The 21,590-nt window shown below is 35.2% G+C and overlaps 1 protein-coding gene and 2 long non-coding RNA genes across 6 annotated transcripts in view; 1 reads left to right on the forward strand and 2 right to left on the reverse strand.

Annotated features, from left to right (window-relative positions):
- LOC108889025 (uncharacterized) overlaps positions 1 to 21,590 on the reverse strand; it is a 28,745-nt gene that overhangs the window by 4,252 nt on the left and 2,903 nt on the right. Inside the window, exons 3-8 of one of the 2 annotated variants that reach the window (XR_007813840.1) lie at positions 17,635 to 17,751; positions 13,209 to 13,277; positions 11,565 to 11,637; positions 11,287 to 11,425; positions 9,953 to 10,310; positions 9,039 to 9,101 (exon numbers count right to left, since the gene is read on the reverse strand). This is a non-coding gene — a long non-coding RNA (uncharacterized LOC108889025). The remainder of the gene's footprint in view (positions 1 to 9,038; positions 9,102 to 9,952; positions 10,311 to 11,286; positions 11,426 to 11,564; positions 11,638 to 13,208; positions 13,278 to 17,634; positions 17,752 to 21,590) is intronic. The other variant, XR_007813841.1, reaches the window with a different exon arrangement.
- LOC127142787 (uncharacterized) lies at positions 1,123 to 7,696 on the reverse strand. Its single transcript, XR_007813842.1, has 3 exons — positions 7,635 to 7,696; positions 3,474 to 3,549; positions 1,123 to 1,171 (listed from the first exon to the last, which is right to left on the reverse strand). It is a non-coding gene; the product is annotated as an uncharacterized LOC127142787 (long non-coding RNA).
- tjp2a (tight junction protein 2a (zona occludens 2)) overlaps positions 11,490 to 21,590 on the forward strand; it is a 28,220-nt gene continuing 18,119 nt past the window's right edge. Inside the window, exons 1-3 of one of the 3 annotated variants that reach the window (XM_018685302.2) lie at positions 11,490 to 11,679; positions 12,030 to 12,082; positions 18,609 to 18,738. In XM_018685302.2, the coding sequence (XP_018540818.1) occupies positions 18,733 to 18,738 (6 nt within the window). In that variant the 5' untranslated portion in view covers positions 11,490 to 11,679; positions 12,030 to 12,082; positions 18,609 to 18,732. Of the gene's footprint in view, positions 11,680 to 12,029; positions 12,083 to 18,608; positions 18,739 to 20,835; positions 21,126 to 21,590 lie in introns of those variants that run through there. The other 2 variants (XM_018685301.2, XM_018685300.2) reach the window with 2 other exon arrangements.

A 21,590-nucleotide genomic window follows, 5' to 3' on the forward strand; every position in this document is an offset into this window, starting at 1 on the left:
ATACTATGACATTTTTTGACCATTTTTGACACCTTACTATACTATTGACATTTTTGACCATTTTTTTACTATACTATGACATTTTTCATTTTTGACTATGACATTTTTTTGACCAATTTTCATACCTTACTATACTATGACATTTTTTTTATTTTTTGACACCTTACTATACTATGACATTTTTTGCTACTATACCATTTTTGACCATTTTTTGACTATACTATGACATTTTTTACTGACTATGACATTTTTGACCATTTTTGACACCTTACTATACTATGACATTTTTTTTTCATGGTTTTTGACACCTTACTATACTATGACATTTTTTTTGACCATTTTTGACACCTTACTATACTATGACATTTTTCATTTTTTTACTATACTATGACATTTTTTGACCAATTTTTACCTTACTATACTACGACATTTTTTCATGGTTTTTGTTATACTATGACATTTTTGATGCCTTACTATACTATGACATTTTTTGACCATTTTTGACACCTTACTATACTATGACATTTTTTCATTTTTTGACCCCATACTATACTATGACATTTTTTGACCAATTTTTACCTTACTATACTATGACATTTTTTGACCAATTTTATACCTACTATACTATGACATTTTTTGACCATTTTTGACACCTTACTATACTATGACATTTTTTGACCAATTTTTCATACCTTACTATACTATGACATTTTTTGACCATTTTTGACCTTATTATACTATGACATTTTTCATGGTTTTTTGACCCCATACTATACTATGACATTTTTTGACTATACTATGACATTTTTGACCATTTTTGACACTTACTATACTATGACATTTTTTCATTTTTTGCTATGACATTTTTTGACCATTTTTGACACCTTACTATACTATGACATTTTTTTCATTTTTGACCCCATACTATACTATGACATTTTTTGACCAATTTTCATACCTTACTATACTATGACATTTTTTATTTTTGACACCTTACTATACTATGACATTTTTGACCATTTTTGACACCTTACTATACTATGACATTTTTTCATGGTTTTTGACCCCATACTATACTATGACATTTTTGACCAATTTTCATACCTTACTATACTATGACACATTTTTGACACCTTACTATACTATGACATTTTTTGACCATTTTTGACACCTTACTATACTATGACATTTTTTTCATGGTTTTTGACCCCATACTATACTATGACATTTTTTGACCATTTTGACACCTTACTATACTATGACATTTTTTGGGACATTTTTTGATGACACATTTTTGACTATACTATGACATTTTTTGTTTTCCTTACTATACTACATTTTTTGACCATTTTTTACTATACTATGACATTTTTGACCATTTTTGACTATGACATTTTTTCATGGTTTTTGACTATACTATGACATTTTTTGCTTACTATACTATGACATTTTTTGTTTTTCACCTTACTATACTATGACATTTTTTGACCATTGCTTACTATACTATGACATTTTTTGACCATTTTTGACACCTTACTATACTATGACATTTTTTTTTTTTTTGACCCCTTACTATACTATGACATTTTTTGACCAATTTTCATACCTTACTATACTATGACATTTTTTGACCATTTTTGACACCTTACTATACTATGACTTTTTTCATGGTTTTTTTACTATACTATGACATTTTGACCATTTTTGACATTACTATACTATGACCATTGGACATTTTTTGTTATACTATGACATTTTTTCATTTGACCCCATACTATACTATGACATTTTTTGACCAATTTTCATACCTTACTATACTATGACACATTTTTGACATTTTTGATACTATGACATTTTTTATTTTTTTTACTATACTATGACATTTTTTTGACCATTTTTGACACCTTACTATACTATGACATTTTTCATTTTTACTATACTATGACATTTTTTGATACACATTTTTTGACCATTTTTGACACCTTACTATACTATGACATTTTTTGACCATTTTTTGACACCCTACTATACTATGACATTTTTTCATGGTTTTTGACCCCATACTATACTATGACATTTTTTTGACCAATTTTCATACCTTACTATACTATGACATTTTTTTTTTTGACACCTTACTATACTATGACATTTTTGACCATTTTTGACACCTTACTTATACTATGACATTTTTTGACCATTTTGACGATTGTATACTATGACATTTTTTGACCATTTTTCTTACTATACTATGACATTTTTTTGACCATTTTTGACACCTTACTATACTATGACATTTTTTCATTTTTTACTATACTATGACATTTTTTGTACTATACTATGATTTTGACACCTTACTATACTATGACATTTTTTTGACCATTTTTGACACCTTACTATACTATGACATTTTTTATTTTCATACCTTACTATACTATGACATTTTTCATGGTTTTTGACACCTTACTATACTATGACATTTTTTGACCAATTTTTTCATACCTTACTATACTATGACATTTTTTTGACCATTTTGACACCTTACTATACTATGACATTTTTTGACCATTTTTGTTACTATACTATGACATTTTTTGACCATTTTTGACACCTTACTATACTATGACATTTTTTCATGGTTTTTGACCCATACTATACTATGACATTTTTTGACCAATTTTCATACCTTACTATACTACGACATTTTTCATTTTGACACCTTACTATACTATGACATTTTTGACCAATTTTCATGCCTTACTATACTATGACATTTTTTTGACCATTTTTGACACCTTACTATACTATGACATTTTTTCATGGTTTTTGACCCCATACTATACTATGACATTTTTGACCTTACTATACTATGACATTTTTTTGACCAATTTTCATACCTTACTATACTATGACATTTTTGACCATTTTTGACACCTTACTATACTATGACATTTTTTGACCAATTTTCACCTTACTATACTATGACATTTTTTGACCATTTTGTATACTATGACATTTTTTTCATTTTTTGACTATACTATGACATTTTTTGTACTATGACATTTTGACCATTGACACTATACTATGACATTTTTCATTTTTGATACATGACATTTTTTTGACCATTTTTGACACCTTACTATACTATGACATTTTTTCATTTTTTGACCCCATACTATACTATGACATTTTTGACTATACTATGACATTTTTTCATTTTGACACCTTACTATACTATGACATTTTTTGACCATTTTTGACACCTTACTATACTATGACATTTTTCATTTTGACCCCTTACTATACTATGACATTTTTTGACCATTTTTGACACCTTACTATACTATGACATTTTTTTGACCAATTTTCATACCTTACTATACTATGACATTTTTGACATTTTGACACCTTACTATACTATGACATTTTTTTTTGACACCTTACTATACTATGACATTTTTGACCATTTTTGACACCTTACTATACTATGACATTTTTTCATGGTTTTTGACCCCATACTATACTATGACATTTTTTGACCAATTTTCATACCTTACTATACTATGACATTTTTTCATTTTTGACACCTTACTATACTATGACATTTTTTGACCATTTTTTGACACTTACTATACTATGACATTTTTTTGACCATTTTTTGACACCTTACTATACTATGACATTTTTTCATGGTTTTTGACCCATACTATACTATGACATTTTTTGACCAATTTTCATACCTTACTATACTATGACATTTTTTTTCATTTTTGACACCTTACTATACTATGACATTTTTTGACCAATTTTTTACTATACTATGACATGACCTTTTTGACACCTTACTATACTATGACATTTTTTCATTTTTGTACTATACTATGACATTTTTGACATTTTCATTACTATACTACATTTTTGACATTTTTGACACCTTACTATACTATGACATTTTTTGACCATTTTTGACACCTTACTATACTATGACATTTTTTTGACCATTTTTGACACCTTACTATACTATGACACATTTTTTACTATACTATGACATTTTTTTTTGACACCTTACTATACTATGACATTTTTGACCATTTTTGACACCTTACTATACTATGTTTTGACATTTTTGACACCTTACTATACTATGACATTTTTTCATGGTTTTTGACCCCATACTATACTATGACATTTTTTGTACACACATGACTATACTATGTTTTTGACCATTTTTGACTATACTATGACATTTTTTGTTTTTTTACTATACTATGACATTTTTTCATGGTTTTTGACCCCATACTATACTATGACATTTTTTGACCAATTTTCATACCTTACTATACTATGACATTTTTTTTTTTTGACACCTTACTATACTATGACATTTTTTGCTATACTATGACATTTTTTGACCATTTTGACACCTTACTTACTATGACATTTTTTGACCATTTTTTGACACCTTACTATACTATGACATTTTTGACCATTTTGCTTTACTATACTATGACATTTTTTGGACCTTACTATACTATGACATTTTTTCATTTTTTACTATACTATGACATTTTTTGCCTTACTATACTTTTTTCATGGTTTTTGACTATACTATGACATTTTTTTTGCCTTACTATACTATGACATTTTTTGACCATTTTTTGACACCTTACTATACTATGACATTTTTTTTCATTTTTACTATACTATGACATTTTTTGACCAATTTTCATACCTTACTATACTATGACATTTTTTGACCAATTTTCATACCTTACTATACTATGACATTTTTTTTTGTACTATGACATTTTTGACCAATTTTCATACCTTACTATACTATGACATTTTGACCATTTTTGACACCTTATTATACTATGACATTTTTTCATGGTTTTTGACCCCATACTATACTATGACATTTTTTGACCAATTTTCATTACTATACTATGACATTTTGACCATTTTTGACACCTTACTATACTATGACATTTTTATGACTATGACATTTTTGACCATTTTTTGACACCTTACTATACTATGACATTTTTTCATGGTTTTTGACCCCATACTATACTATGACATTTTTTGACCATTTTCATACCTTACTATACTATGACATTTTTTTCATTTTTTGACACCTTACTATACTATGACATTGTTGACATACTATATGACATTTTTTCATGGTTTTTGACCCCATACTATACTATGACTTGACCATTTTTGACACCTTACATACTATGACATTTTTCATTTTTTGACACCTTACTATACTATGACATTTTTTGACCATTTTTCATACCTTACTATACTATGACATTTTTTTCATTTTTGACCCCATACTATACTATGACATTTTTTGGACATTTTTTTTTGACACCTTACTATACTATGACATTTTTTGACCATTTTTTGACACCTTACTATACTATGACATTTTTCATGGTTTTTGACCCCATACTATACTATGACATTTTTTGACATTTTTTGCTACTATACTATGACATTTTTTTGACCATTTTTGACACCTTACTATACTATGACATTTTTTGACCATTTTTGACACCTTACTATACTATGACATTTTTTCATGGTTTTTGAATACTATACTATGACATTTTTTGACCAATTTTCATACCTTACTATACTATGACATTTTTGACCATTTTTGATGACATTTTTTGACCATTTTTGACACCTTACTATACTATGACATTTTTTTCATTTTTGACCCCATACTATACTATGACATTTTTTGACCATTTTCACCTTACTATACTATGACATTTTTTCATTTTGACCCCATACTATACTATGACATTTTTTGACCATTTTTGACTATGACACATTTTTGACACCTTACTATACTATGACATTTTGACATTTTTGATTTTGACACCTTACTATACTATGACATTTGACCATTTTTTGACACCTTACTATACTATGACATTTTTTCATGGTTTTTGACCCCATACTATACTATGACATTTTTTTGACTATGACATTTTTGACCATTTTTGACACCTTACTATACTATGACATTTTTGACCATTTTTGACACCTTACTATACTATGACATTTTTCATGGTTTTTGACCCATACTATACTATGACATTTTTTGACCAATTTTCATACCTTACTATACTATGACATTTTGACATTTTGACACCTTACTATACTATGACATTTTTTTGACCATTTTTGACACCTTACTATACTATGACATTTTTTCATGACCCCATACTATACTATGACATTTTTTGACCTTACTATACTATGACATTTTTTAACCTTACTATACTATGACATTTTTTGACCCACCTTACTATACTATGACATTTTTTGACCATTTTTGACACCTTACTATACTATGACATTTTTTGACCATTTTTGACCTTACTATACTATGACATTTTTCATTTTGACTATGACATTTTTTGACCATTTTTGACACCTTACTATACTATGACATTTTTTGACCATTTTGACACCTTACTATACTATGACATTTTTTCACCATACTATACTATGACATTTTTTGACCAATTTTCATACCTTACTATACTATGACATTTTTTCATTTTTTGACACCTTACTATACTATGACATTTTTGACCATTTTTGACCACTATGACATTTTTTGACCATTTTTGACACCTTACTATACTATGACATTTTTTCATTTTTTGACCCCATACTATACTATGTTTTTGACCTTACTATACTATGACATTTTTTCATTTTTGACACCTTACTATACTATGACATTTTTTGACTATGACTTTTTTTTACTATACTATGACATTTTTGACCATTTTTGACCTTACTATACTATGACATTTTTTGACCATTTTGACACCTTACTATACTATGACATTTTTTCATTTTTTACTATACTATGACATTTTTTGTACCTTACTATACTATGACATTTTTTCATTTTTGACACCTTTACTATGACATTTTTGCTTACTATACTACATTTTTTCATTTTTGACACCTTACTATACTATGACATTTTTTGACCATTTTTGACACCTTACTATACTATGACATTTTTTGACCATTTTCATACCTTACTATACTATGACATTTTTTTGACACCTTACTATACTATGACATTTTTTGACCATTTTTGACACCTTACTATACTATGACATTTTTTGACCAATTTTTCATACCTTACTATACTATGACATTTTTTGACCATTTTTGACTATACTATGACATTTTTTCATGGTTTTGTACTATGACATTTTTTGACCAATTTTCATACCTTACTATACTGACATTTTTTGACCATTTGACACCTTACTACTATGACATTTTTTGACCATTTTTGACACCTACTATACTATGACATTTTCAGTTTTGACCCCATACTATACTATGACATTTTTTGACCAATTTTTCATACCTTACTATACTATGACATTTTTTGACCATTTTGACACCCTTACTATACTATGACATTTTTACCATGGTTTTGACACCCTACCTATACTATGACATTTTTTGACCAATTTTCATACCTTTACTATACTATGACATTTTTGACCATTTTTGACACCTTACTATACTATGACATTTTTTCATGGTTTCATACTATGACATTTTTTGACCAATTTTCATACCTTACTATACTATGACATTTTTTGACCATTTTTGACACCTTACTATACTATGACATTTTTTGACCATGTTTTTGACCCCATACTATACTATGACATTTTTTGACCATTTTGACACCTTACTATACTATGACATTTTTCATGGTTTTGACCCCATACTATACTATGACATTTTTTGACCATTTTCATACCTTACTATACTATGACATTTTTTGACCATTTTTGACACCTTACTATACTATGACATTTTTTGACCATTTTTGACACCTTACTATACTATGACATTTTTTGACCAATTTTACATACCTTACTATACTATGACATTTTTTGACCATTTTTGACACCTTACTATACTATGCCATTTTTTCATGTTTTGACCCATACTATACTATGACATTTTTTGACCATTTTTTGACACCTTACTATACTATGACATTTTTTCATGGTTTTTGACACCTTACTATACTATGACATTTTTTCATGGTTTTTGACACCATACTATACTATGACATTTTTTGACCATTTTTTGATGATTTTGACACCTTACTATACTATGACATTTTTTGACCATTTTTCATGCTTTACTATACTATGACATTTTTTCATGGTTTTTGAAGCTTTACTATACTATGACATTTTTTCATGGTTTTTGAAGCCTTACTATACTATGACATTTTTGACGCCATACTATACTGACATTTTTTGACCATTTTTCATGCCTCACTATACTATGACATTTTTTCATGGTTTTTGACACCATACTATACTATGACATTTTTTGACCATTTTTTGATGGTTTTTGACACCTTACTATACTATGACATTTTTTGACCAATTTTCATGCCTTACTATACTATGACATTTTTTGACACCTTATTATACTATGACATTTTTCATGGTTTTTGAAGCCTTACTATACTATGACATTTTTTCATGGTTTTTGAAGCCTTACTATACTATGACATTTTTTGACCAATTTTCATGCCTTACTATACTATGACATTTTTTGACCAATTTTCATGCCTTACTATACTATGACATTTTTTCATGGTTTTTGAAGCCTTACTATACTATGACATTTTTTGATGGTATTTGACACCTTACTATACTATGACATTTTTTTTTTTACCATTCTTGATGTCATACTATACTATGATAATTTTTGACCATTTTCCACACCTTACTATACATTTTTTGACCATGTTTGACGCCTTACTATACTGACTGATTTTTGATGTCATACTAAACATTTTTTTGGCTGTTTTTGGTGCCATACTACACTATCACATTTTTTCACACCATACTATACTATGACATCTTCATTTCTGATGACATGTTGTATTATAAAAATTTTTATCCTATTTTTGATAACCTTCTAAGGTATGTTTAATGCTGTTTCTAAATTACCTGGAGGCCTCACTATCATGGATCCTGGTCTGGTCTCTGCAGTCATGAACGAAGTGGTGACATCTGGAGAAAATAGAGAAATATACATCAACAATTAAACCTCAAAACAGACAACAAAATAGTTGTTAATTTTGTGTGTAATTAACAGTTTACTGTCATGTATGATAAAGCTGGGACCAACAACTACTCATCAATTAATCACTGAATCAATAATGAATATGTCTGTGAACTACACAATAAAGAGTTTCACTTCAGTACATTTTTGAATACAGAATTTTATCTCATAACAGTACTTCTACGCTCCAATATCATTATTACTACAGTACTTCTTACACTACACAGTCACATACAGAAAGACAGCCAACATTTATAACAAACATTACAGTAAGCAAGTTTTAAAGATTTAAGTTGGTCTTAATTTCAATGAAGTGTGAGGGCACCAACACACTGATCCTCTTATTAACATATTTAGTTAGTGTATTTGTTGTTTTGTCTTTGTTAACTGTGAATAGAGGATACAGACTAAAATTTATTTAGTCTGGTCAAGTTTGGTATGAATTTAACTTTATTTACATTAGTAATTTAACTGATTAGTAAAACAAACATATAAATCTACCACAAATAAGAAAAACTGTCACAAACACAAAAAACTGAGATGCAAAATCGTGATAAATTACCACAAAGGAACAAAAAGCTCACCATAAAGACATGCAAGACAACCTCAAACACACTATCACAAAGATGATAAACTTTCACAAACTAATTTAAAATGATGATTTAATGATGATGAGTGGCACACAAAATTACAGAGACACAAAACCCGCAGATATCATTAAACAGGACAGCTAATGCTAGGGCTAATGTTAGAGCTAATGCTAATGCTCAACCCTAATTAGTCAGCTCGTTAGCCTTACCTTCGCGTGTGTCCAGCGTCCAGCCTCACTCGTGTTAGACAAAAAAAAACAACTCCAAAGCTTGCTTTAGCTTCCAGACTTCTTCAGTAATACCATCTCTCACAGTGGTAACAAACCACTGCAACGAAGCGACGACGCAAACATTGGTTTTACTCGGTGTTTTTACTCGTTTTTCCAACTTTGTTTCTCTGTCATTCTGCTCGACTCTTCCTTCCACTGCGCAGGTCACGTTCAATGACGGAACACGTCACCGGCAGGGACGTCACACGTCGGCCAGCGTCGGCACACAAATCGCTGATTGGTAGGCTGACTGTGCTCTGCCTAGCAACCACTTCTGATTGGTTGGGGGTTTTTCCCTCTACAGACAGAAAACAGAGAAATTATAATTTGTGAAACTGTAAATTTTGTAATATTCGCCTATATTACAGAAGAAAGTGTGCAGGGGTTGTATACAACAGCTCTATTAGGCTTTTCTGTTTTCTAACATCAGACATGCCAGAGGGTCTTAACCTGAACAGGTTCAACCAGTCAGACAACAGTGAGAATTTACATAAACTGTACAATACATGATGTAATTGTATTGGTATTCATGGTGATTTGTAAGGGGGGGAAACAAATTGACAAACTGAAGTGATAAAGAGAGTGACATTTGGATGAAATTTTACCATCAGTACATGTGACAATTAATCACAAATGAAATACACTTCATGTGATAAATTCACATACATGCACGTGGTTATCACTAATTTATCATCAGTATTCATCATTTATCATCATTGTTATCTATCATTGTTTTTTAAACCCCTTTTGAATTTCTACTAATTGATGGATAATAAATCCTAACCATTTTATTTCTCATCTAAATATCAATTCAGTCAATCAAGCTTTATTTAACAGCACCTTTGAATACAAATTTCAAGTGCTTTACAAGCAACTGACAGAAAATAGGATGGATTTAAAGAATGCACACCAATAAATAAATAAATATAAGACAACAAAGATGGGTAGTTAAGATGGTAAATATAAATAATAATATACAAGCAATAAAAATCCATATACGATCAATTGATTGTTGTAAAAAAATGTTGATAAAACATAAATAGATCAAAATAAATAATTATTGCTGAAAATTTTTTTTTTTGAATTTGTCCTTGTTTTTATTGTTTATATATTTTTATATAGACTTTCATGTCACCTGTTGACCCCCCATACATAAAAGACATTTCACATGGGAAAATATGAAATTATAACTATATATAATACATTAGTCATCTGTTTTTAATGACAGATAGGGGGCATCAGCTCATCATGTCTCAGACGATCACATTCATTACCTTTTCTGGACGGCTCCCAGTCCCTTTAGTTAGTATCGATACTAAACTGAGTCATGTCACATTAATGTGACAGGATGAGTGACTCAGGACTGACACCGCCTTTCGCCCACAGGGAGTCACCGTCGAGCTGCTGCGGCCCCTGCACGCGCACGTGCACGACACACACACACACACACACACACACACATAACTCACCTGCAGTTTCTAAACCACGCCCCGTATACCTGCGAGAACCAGGAAATTACTTTGTTTGGACCTGGCGAGATCAAAATACTCACCGAAAAATCTGTGTCGTTAAACTCCTCGTCGTCTCCTGTCTCCTCCACGTCCACATCTACTCTTATTATCCTGCTGTGGAGACATTTAATCAGGAAACAGACGGAGTTTCACCTGGTAAGTTGATCCCCTCTCTCTCGCCCTGAATGTCGACATGTTTTCACCGAGTCTCGCTGTGATCACTGCCATATTAGGACATTTTTATTTTACCACTGTCGCTTGATCTCGGCGGTTTTTAAGTAATAAACAACACTTCTCGTTTTATTTTAAAGGCTTCATTCTGTTATTTTCACTGTTATCTGATGGTTTCTTATGAACCAAGCGCCAGACGTTGCCTACAGCGCGCTCAGGCCTCAGTGTTGCTGCTTTGTGTTCACACATGCATTGTCCTAACTCCTGTGTACTGTATATACACATAAATTATTGTGTATTTAATATATGTGTTGTGTGTGTGTGTGTTTCTACAGCTTATTTTAAACACCAGCACTAACCCCTGAGGGTTAAAATACCTTTTACTGAGGTGGGTAAACACACTTTTCTGATTAGATTACATTTTTGTTCCAGTGTAATGTTGTAGCTATGTTACTCCACTACATATCTGTGGTGGAAGAAGTAATCAGATACTTAAAGTAAATGTAACCCCGATTACACTGCTTTTTTTTATGACGACAGAATCCAGAAAGGTTGGAAACCACCTGTATTTTTAACTCCTGTTATATTATCCACTGTGTATTTCCCCAAGTATTTGCCCTTTAAATGTGGTGGAGTGGAAGTATAAAGCAGCATAAACTGGGCATACTCAAGTACGTCGAAGTTGCACTTAAGTACAGGGCTTGAGTAAATGTACTTAGTTACTTTCCGCTGCTGTGTGACAAGCTAACGTGTAAATACTGAGTCCTCAGCTGCAGCTGCAGCTCTGGCTGTGGAGGGACAGACTGAATCTCCGGCAGCAGGAATTTTTGCCTCTGCAGGTCACTTCATTTCCCCCCGATGATCCAGATTATACCTGTGGAGAAGGGCACGTGCACTCACTCTGATTCTCCTCCCTGTTTGTCCGTCAGTCTCCCTCCCTCGCCCTCTCTCTTTTTTCTACACTCATCACACAGATTTGTGAGTGGCATGTGTCCCTCCATCTGGCTCGCGCATGCATCGCATATGGACATTGCATAATGGCTTCAGGCCCTCGGTAATGCAGCGTCGCATCGCAGTGCAGCATTACTCCCAACACGTGGGGGGGGAGTGACAAGAGGGGGCAGAGAAACAAACTGCTTATGTAAAAGCATTAAGACGACCAAACAACTCCAGCTACATTTGCTCACCCTGCGGAAAAAGAAGAGGGGGTAAAAAATAGAAAGCGTTCTTCGAGCTCATTAAATAGTGAAAACATGTAGTGACAAAGGAATTAGCCAGAGGAGTGAATCACTCTTCTTTCAGAATTAAAAATGAAGCCTTTTTAATTAGGAACCTGCAGGTTTGATGTGCTACAACAAAAACAGATCAACAAATAAAATACTGCAACAGAACCGATACAGTGCAGAGAAGTAGCAAAGCAGCAGTTGTTAGTAGTGCAAACAGCTCAGATTTGCAATGTAGCAACAAAACCACAACAGAAAAGTAGACAGGGGTACTAATTCAAATATATTTACCTGTATTTATACTACACAAGTTGCTCCAGATGGATGGGCTGGTGTTTTTGGTGGGAGTGTGTGCACGCTCTGAGATAACAAAATGTCAAGAGATTAAAATGTTTCGTGTCGTAGTTATGAAAAATGCAGCTTTAGCAAGAAGCTTATGACACGTTGTCCTTGATAAGTAAGACATCAAATCTTTGCTGGAAAATAGCTACAAATATCCATCATGTAACCATCTGTGCAAAACCTAAACTGATGGCACTGCAGGAGGAGATGCGTTTGTGCAGACTGAGGCAGATTGACTGGACTTATGTGGCTGTTCTGGTTGTGTTGAAATGCCGTTTAAAGACTAATATCACCGTATAAGGTTGTGACGCCGGGCACACGCTAAGTTTTGTTCTTATAGTGTGTGATGTGCAGAAAGAAGACCAACAGATTCTAACAGATTCACCACCAAAAACCAGAGTCTGGACTCTCAGAGCTCCAAGTGTCGTGACTTTAGCGTAAACAATCATGGCGGACGATGATGTCTCCTTTTTGTTGTGCTTCCATCTTCAGTCAGCTGCTTCCTGATTTTTTTTTTATTGAACATGTTTGGGGTAAAATCACTCTGAACACACCTCACACCACAGGAAAATCTGACAAGATAATAATCATGGCTTTGCTGACTTTGATCGGGCTCGATTATCTTGTAATGTGTGCTCTGCTTTAGCTTGTGTGCACAATTAGCAGCCACAGAGCAGCATTTTCATACTGTTGAGGTTGAGTTTGCGTCAACTTGAAGTCCAATATTCCCTCTCCTTTTAGCTCTGCTTCAGTCTCCAGCAACTCCTGAGAAAAATCATCTGTATCTTGTCTTGTAATTTTGTTAATGACGCCTGAACAGAAGCATTTCAGATCTGTCGGTGATTGTTCCACCTTTGTGCACATTTTGGACACATATACACTCCTTCTGTCTGGCTGGATGAGTGTGTTCTGTGAGATTAACGTAAAGGTGTTGGGATTATGATAAAACCGCCTGTGAAAGTCATGCTGGCTGTGTGAATTCTGCAGCAGCTTTAATGGTTCGGTTTCCTCGCTGCGTTTCAGCCCAGACAAGGCTCCTAATGTGGGGCTGCTGTGACAAAGACGACACACAAGGGTGAACTTAAAAAACCCCTCTGCTTCTTTTTCCTCCTTCTTCCTTTGTGCTGTTGTTGTTACCCAATGCTTTTAAAAATAGACGCTTCTTATTTTTCTGTCCGCCCCCCTCCTTTTGGAGTGCTGGGGGATTTTTAATGTTTTTTTCCTTCCTGCTCGGTGAAATCTGCAGCAGCTCTCATGGCACGACCGTCCAGAGCCGTAATCCAGACGTCCAAGCTGCCGGAATATAAATCCCGTCCAGGGGTTTGCATTGGCTGGCAGCTCATCAGGAGGCCGCAGAGATTATTTATTTATTTCAAACCTCTCAGGGACATGGCGGCCTGCTGTTAGGGGGATGACACGATACAGACATTTAATCTGTGTGGCGGTGTGGCGTGCACGGGAGTAAGAGTGGAGGGTGCGCTGCTTTTATCGGGGGCAGTAGTCGGTGGGTGAGATCAGATTTGACCCGAGGGTGTCATCCTCTTAGACCCCGTCCTCTTTGTAACCTCAGGCTACTTTCCAATCGTCCTGTGACTGAGTACTGAGTCCAAATGTAGCGCAGCGTTGCATTGTGTTTGTGGAAAGGCTGAGCCGGGTTCAACTTCTTGGCAGGTCATCAAGTGTTTTGGCTGGAAGCCTCTGTAGACCGGCTGTGTTACCTCACTGAAATGAAGTCGGTTGGTGCAGTTTGAATTAGTTTAAACAGAAATGTTCCAGTTTTTGTGACGTAAAGAATAACTCAAGCAAGAACGTAAGATTTAAGTGTTTGTTTTTGCCACTGACAGGCTCACTGTCTGACAGCATTATGGATAGAATTCCTACAGAAATAAACCTTTTAAGATCTTTAAGAACATCACTACCAGGCTCCATTGGAAAAAAACTGTAATTTTACCAAGCAGAACATGGGAGCTGCTGCCTCCATCACTTTCTTTGTTTGTGTCGTTGTGTTGAAAATCCAATGCCTGCAGAAAAAAAGCCCAAATCTGGAAGAGCAGCTTACATTTGTTTAGTAGTAGTTTTGTCATTAATAATAAACCTCCATAAGGAGGTTAGCCCCGGTGGAGAGGTGTGAGAGTATGTGGGGGTGAAATAGATGGGTCTGTCTGGGTGTAAATGGTGAGAAGACTAAGCCTGGATGGGGGGATTATAGGAGAAGGGGGCGGGGAGCATACATGATCTGTCAGGGCTTAGTACCACAATTATCCCAGCAGCAGCAGCAGCAGCAGCGGTAGTGGTGGTGGTGGTGGTGACAGAGGCTGCATTTTCATTAGTGTAATGTCCAGAGAAGCTCCAGAATTATGTAAGAGTGACGTGCCGTCATCCCCAACTCGGCCGGCCCACCGCCTGGCAGGAACGTGGCCGTTTGTTTTCCTTTTTTTTATCCTCCCCTCGCTCTGAAAAGCCAAAAGGACATCTCTGAGTCAGCGGTCGGGGACTGGAGTCGTAGTAGCCCGTGTCACGGGGTGCTGAAGCTGCTCGCAAGGAGAAACTGATGCTCTGAGGCGGCAAGTTTGTAGTTCTAGGGAGATGAGGAGGTGCTAAAGCTTGCACTTTGTTGGAGGATGAGTGATGGAGGCGTAGCAGCAGTCAGGGAAGTGTGATGCTCTCTGAAAATTTAGAAGATGAAGTTTAAGAAGTTCATCACGATCATGCAGGCGGCCATGGGGATCGTACCTCTGAACAAAAGGGAGCTTCTGCCACCCGGCAGGAAACTGTGGAGACCTCCGGGGTGAGTTCGCTCGCTGGATCTCTGTTTCTTATACAACGACCTTTGCAAAGTGTTTGACTTTTGGCTGCAGGGGGACACCGTATTTCTGCGGTTTCAGTTGCATTATTTTTATGACAGGACGTTCTTTTTTGAAAGGGACTGCAGTGCACAACGAGAGTCTAATCCATCGATACTTTTACATCACGTGTTCCTATCCATGTTACTGTGCTTTTCATAGTACGAGCAGTTCTACTTGTCCTGTGATTGGGCGGGGTGGAACAGGAATCGTATTTCAAAGTCAGACTTTAATCAATCGTTTAAGTCTCGTTTGTGTTACTTAAAGTTGTTCTCCTCATTTTTGAGCAGCATATCTGTTTATATCAGTGAAAGTGACGCTTGTAAATACACATTAAACCTATTTCCCGTTTCAAGTAGAGAACTGGAACTGGAAGTATGTCATCTCGTTCATCCACATGCCCTATATTTGCCCTTTTGTCTATTTTTGTAATAGGATTTAATTTGTTCTGTAGTGGTATTAATGCTGTGGCTCAGAATCGATACAAATTTTTGCCCCTAACGAGAAAAGATGCACCGATCTGACTTCTTTAGTGTTTGATTATCGATTTGATACCAGTGTGTCACAGTTAACAAAGGCCTGATTAGCTGATGGTTCTTAAGATTATCTTGTCAGATTCTCCTGTGGTGTGAGGTGTGTTCAGAGCGATTTTACCCTCCCTGATCTGCTCTGAAGACAATCGGAGCCGCGTTGATAAATATTAAACATGTTATGACAATGTTTACGATCAGAAATCCTGTTGTGTGCCCCGAGGAGAGCTGAGCACTTTGTGTATTGTTACATGGAACGGAATGATGCCAATCAGGAAGCAAGCTGACTGAAGACGGAAGCACACCAAACAAGAGACATCGTCATCTGCCCTTTTTGTTTACTTTAAAGTCGCGAGATTTAGAGTTCTGAGAGTCCAGACTGGTTTTTGGTGGTGAATCTGTTAGTGTGTGGTGTGGCTGTGTTGGTCTTCGGACACTATAAGAAGAAAACTGTGAAATCTGACATTATTTGTTGTCACATTTTCTAAATCGTAATGATTTTAAAAATCTTTTAGTGTGCTGATGTGGCCGTGCCCAGCCGAGACCTAAATCTGTCTTTTATGTTGTGGAATGAAGTGAGTTATGTCCTGGATTATTTCATTTGTTCCTGCAGATACAAACCCTGCCTCCTGTTTCTCTGAATCTACATGTCTGTGCTGACTGTGTGAGGTGCAGCAGTTTTAGTCATGCACAGACAAACAGTGTCACTGCAGAATTGTGTGTTTTTAGCGGCGTGTTCATTCACACCGTCTGAGTTCATGAGAAACCTCATTTCTGACTCGCTGCCATGAAGTCGTTCCAGCTTGGCAGCGGATGCCACATGTTCAGACATGTTGTCAGCTATCAGGTCAGAAATGCTGCTCTTGAACTGAGACTGCAGATTATAGTATTATAATAAGTAGTATCTGTATGAGCCTTGTCTCCTCAGGTGAATCTGGTTTTAGTGAGCCAGCCATATAGCAGTGGCTTAGTCCTGGAAAATACATGGTTTATTTTACTCACCATTTACAGCTCTGCTTTATTCCCCCATCTGAGCCTTTGGTCTTTGAAATATTCAGCCTGTATTTCCTCAGGTTTTATGTGTCGCTCTGACTGGTGCACGAAGGGAAGTTGTTGCATCTGTGTGAAACATAAAGTAGAGAATGTCAACAAAAAGAGAAAATTATCCAAGGATGTCTTCAAATAATAACCAACTGTCCAAAACCCAGTTTATAATCAATGTATATTTATATAAAGACAGAGAAAAGCAGCTAATTGTCAGATTTGAGAAGCTGGAGCTGGAGAATATTTGACATTTTTGCTTGATGACGCACATTTAATCAGTTTCCTAAACTGTTGTCTGTTGATTGACTAACTGTTTGAGCACTGGGTGTTTATCCTCAGATAAGATCAGCTGCTCAAAAAACTTTTCCGCATCACACTGAATCATTTTACCAAAAACATGCTCTGCTCAAACTCTGACCATTTTCACAGCCTCCTGCTTCTCCTTCTGTTGGAGTCAAAGAATATTAACAAGTTCCTGAAAACTTTTTGCTTAATTTTGGAGAAACAACAACTGTATACTTCACTTTCCTGCTGAATATTTTTAACACATGCTCTAGATTGTTTTCATGTTTACTCTCGTCCAAACAGTCGCTTCTTCTTTCCATACAAATGAACTTTTCTACAATTGTACTCAATTTTCTGCAAAGGATGGTCAAATTTTAAGCATCAGAAGCTGAAATATCCTGACTTTTAGTCCCTAATAGGCATCAAGTTCCAAGAAAACTGCATCCTATTTTTCCCAAAATGCAACTGGATAGTCTTTTAAACAGTTTTGAAGTCTCAAAGGCCAAGCTGAGATAACGTCAGTTTCATATTTTCAGAACTACTTGTGTCACTTGTTTTATCTCACACCAGTCTTTCTCTTTTCACAAAGACTAAATGTGATCTTGAGTCAAAGAATAAAGAGTCTGTGTTTCTTTCTGTGTGCACAGGGACCAGCCTGGCTCTGACCAGACCAGCACTGACCTGCTCAAGTCCGGCCGCAAGTTCTGCTGGTCCAGAGAAGCCCAGTACTTGTATCTCCGCCGCCTGTCCTCGCGCAGCTACTCGGCTATTATGATGGTACGTTGTTTACATGAAGCTTAATTTTAGCTGAGTGATACAGAGTCTGGTTTGGTGCCAGCTTTGTCTCTGCACTCGCTGCTCATGCGGTCCTGATGACCCCCCTGCCCTCCTGCTGTGTGTCGCAGAGTTTAAACTCAACCTGTCTACACTCAAACTTCACCAGCTTTGATTATGCTAATCTATTAAAGCATTAGCATTTATTAAACGGTGGACTTTTTAGTTTTGAAGCCAGTCACGTGGATAGTCATGACTTGTTTGCATTCATGCTGCTTGATGAATGTCGTTTATTTCTTCTTTTTTTTTTTTTTTGTTGGCGTCATTTAAAAACTGCGGTGATTTTCATGCCTCAACGTCACTTGGATGATTGTGAATTTCATGAATTTTAATCTTATGAAACTCTTTCATAAACCCATCAGTGGATTAGCTGCAAAATGCATGCATGCGTTTTTTGTTTTTTTCTTAGCATATCCAAAAATAGTTGGTGAGCTGTAAACAAGGCCGCTGCTTCTCCCCTGACATTTTGATTATTTGAAGATATGAGGTTTAGTGACTCAGACTTCTTTTCCTGTTTCCTTATTTGAATGCAACTATGCTTTAGTGACCAAGCCCCCCCCCCACAATGCACTCCACCCCTCCTGCATCCAGGATGATGATTAACCAGAGAGACATGTCACGTCCCGGAAGCTTCATTGTTTTAATGACTCGGTCGCACAAATTATTCAGGCCAGTGAAGCTGTTTAGCATGAGGACGGCCTATTTTAAGGCCCATTTTCACATATTTCAGTTGATGTGAAATGTGGTGATTTGACTCGATTGGCCTTAATTTCTTCCTAAATTATCCATTATTTAATTCTTACACTGCTGCTTCTCTGAAATTCAAAGAAAGTGTTTGTCCTTTTACCAGCTGAAAATGTTCTATTATGCAGTTAAAATGGAGGATATTCAAAGCAAACGGTCACATTTAATGTGGCATTAGGGATTTTGGACATTTCCAGGGTCAGCTGGCGTTCTTATCTCTGATTTGTCTCGTTCTGATAATAACATACCAGATAACGACAGGCTTCAATGGATAGAAGGGATAGTATTACACACACACGCAAACACAAACAAAAAAACAACAATAGGTTATTGTGGGACAGCTGCACAGGGTCGTCTAGTTTTTCCAGACCTTTGCTTCAGCCTTACATTTTTCACATAGCTCGACAGTTTATGGCTGACCACAGACCTTTGTGTACTTGTTTTTCATTGTTCTGGGCCTCTTGGATCAAATGAAAGGAAATCTGAATGCTACAGCACACACTCCATCTGTGTTTGAGGAAGACCCTTTCCTGTTTCAAACCCGACAATGCTCATGTGCACTAAACCAGGGGAATGGTTTCTGGTGACTGGCCCGCACATAGACCTGACCTCGACCCCCATCCAGCACTTTTCACCCAACATCCCTGCTGGACTTCTCTAACTCTCCTGGGAGCAAATCCCTGCAGCCAAGGCTCCAAATTTATGTCTGTAAATTTAAGTATTCCTATAGTTTTGTCCATGTAGTGTATCTTTCTACTTTTGCAGCAATGCCACAAACTATATATTTTGCACTTTTATATATATTAATACTGGTTGCTTGGGAGTATAATGTATGGGTGTTATCTTTTGTAGGTCTAGGACACTAAACTAACTAATTGTTTTTGCGTTTGGGAGGCATTTGGTCAAAGTATAGCCTGTCCAAAATATGTTTTAGTTAATTTCCACTGATAGGTGTTTTTTTTAATTGTCTTATATCCCTGTCAGAGTGATAAACTGTACCAGTATGCCGCATTAAATCTGTTTTTGTGCTGTCTGTCTGGGAGCCTCACAGCAGGTTCCCTTAAAAATCAATGGGAATTCTGGACTGATCCATCCCAGCGGCATGCATCCACACACACATTTTTATATGTATACGTATGATGTTATTAGTGATTGGTTATTACAGGTAATTACATAAATATTTTTTTTAATTAAATAAGGTTGAAGTTACAAATTGTTGTTTCACTTTGCTATCTTATATCACAGTTGTTAAATTAAAATCCCCCCGCTCTGATTTGGTTTAATCCGAGCCAAGCTAGGAGTAGTCGGCGCTAATTTTTGCTCCCGAAGTCTCTACTCTGATAATGTTTTTAGCTAGTAAAGTACGCTGTTTAACGTGAAGCAGACGCGACTTTTACACTTTTTTAAGACTCTGATCTTTTTAATTTCTTCAGAACTTTTGCCTAAACCCGATCGGAGACATCTTAACTAGTCAGAGAGTTATTTTAAATCGTCCGTACCAGTCTCCGGACAGTTCAAAGTGCGTGATGCCAGTAAACGGAGGGGGGTTGCTCTCTCTGAGCAGATATACCACTCAGTATTTCACCGTAAGTACACATATATTAATCAGTATTATGTATATGATTAACATACTCCTGTTACAGTGTTTTGTGTCTAAGTTTTGAGGAATATTAATCGTCCGTGATTCCCTGTTGAAACCTGTTGCATCCTGCTGCACCTGCTGTTGTAGCTGTCAGCTAACGTTACATTAACGGTAGAAATAAAGTTAATAAACCCGGTTTAAAATGGCGTTTAGTGCCTAAATCATAATGATGAATGGACTTTAAACTAAGTTAGTCTTCTGGTCTCAGTTAACGGTACTTGTCCCGTGATCAAAACTTTTTTTTTCTTCTTTTAATTATCCTCTGTGCCTCTCTCAAGGGCAGTTAAAAGCTAATTATGATACAGCCTGTAGTGAATTACAAATAAAATGTTGTAAATGTCCAAACTTAAAATAATAATAGCGTTACTTTTTAAGTTATTCCTACACTGATGTGTTGTTCTTTGTTGTG

This window comes from Lates calcarifer, linkage group LG9 (genome assembly GCF_001640805.2).
Source record: "Lates calcarifer isolate ASB-BC8 linkage group LG9, TLL_Latcal_v3, whole genome shotgun sequence".
Classification (NCBI taxonomy): domain Eukaryota; kingdom Metazoa; phylum Chordata; class Actinopteri; family Centropomidae; genus Lates; species Lates calcarifer.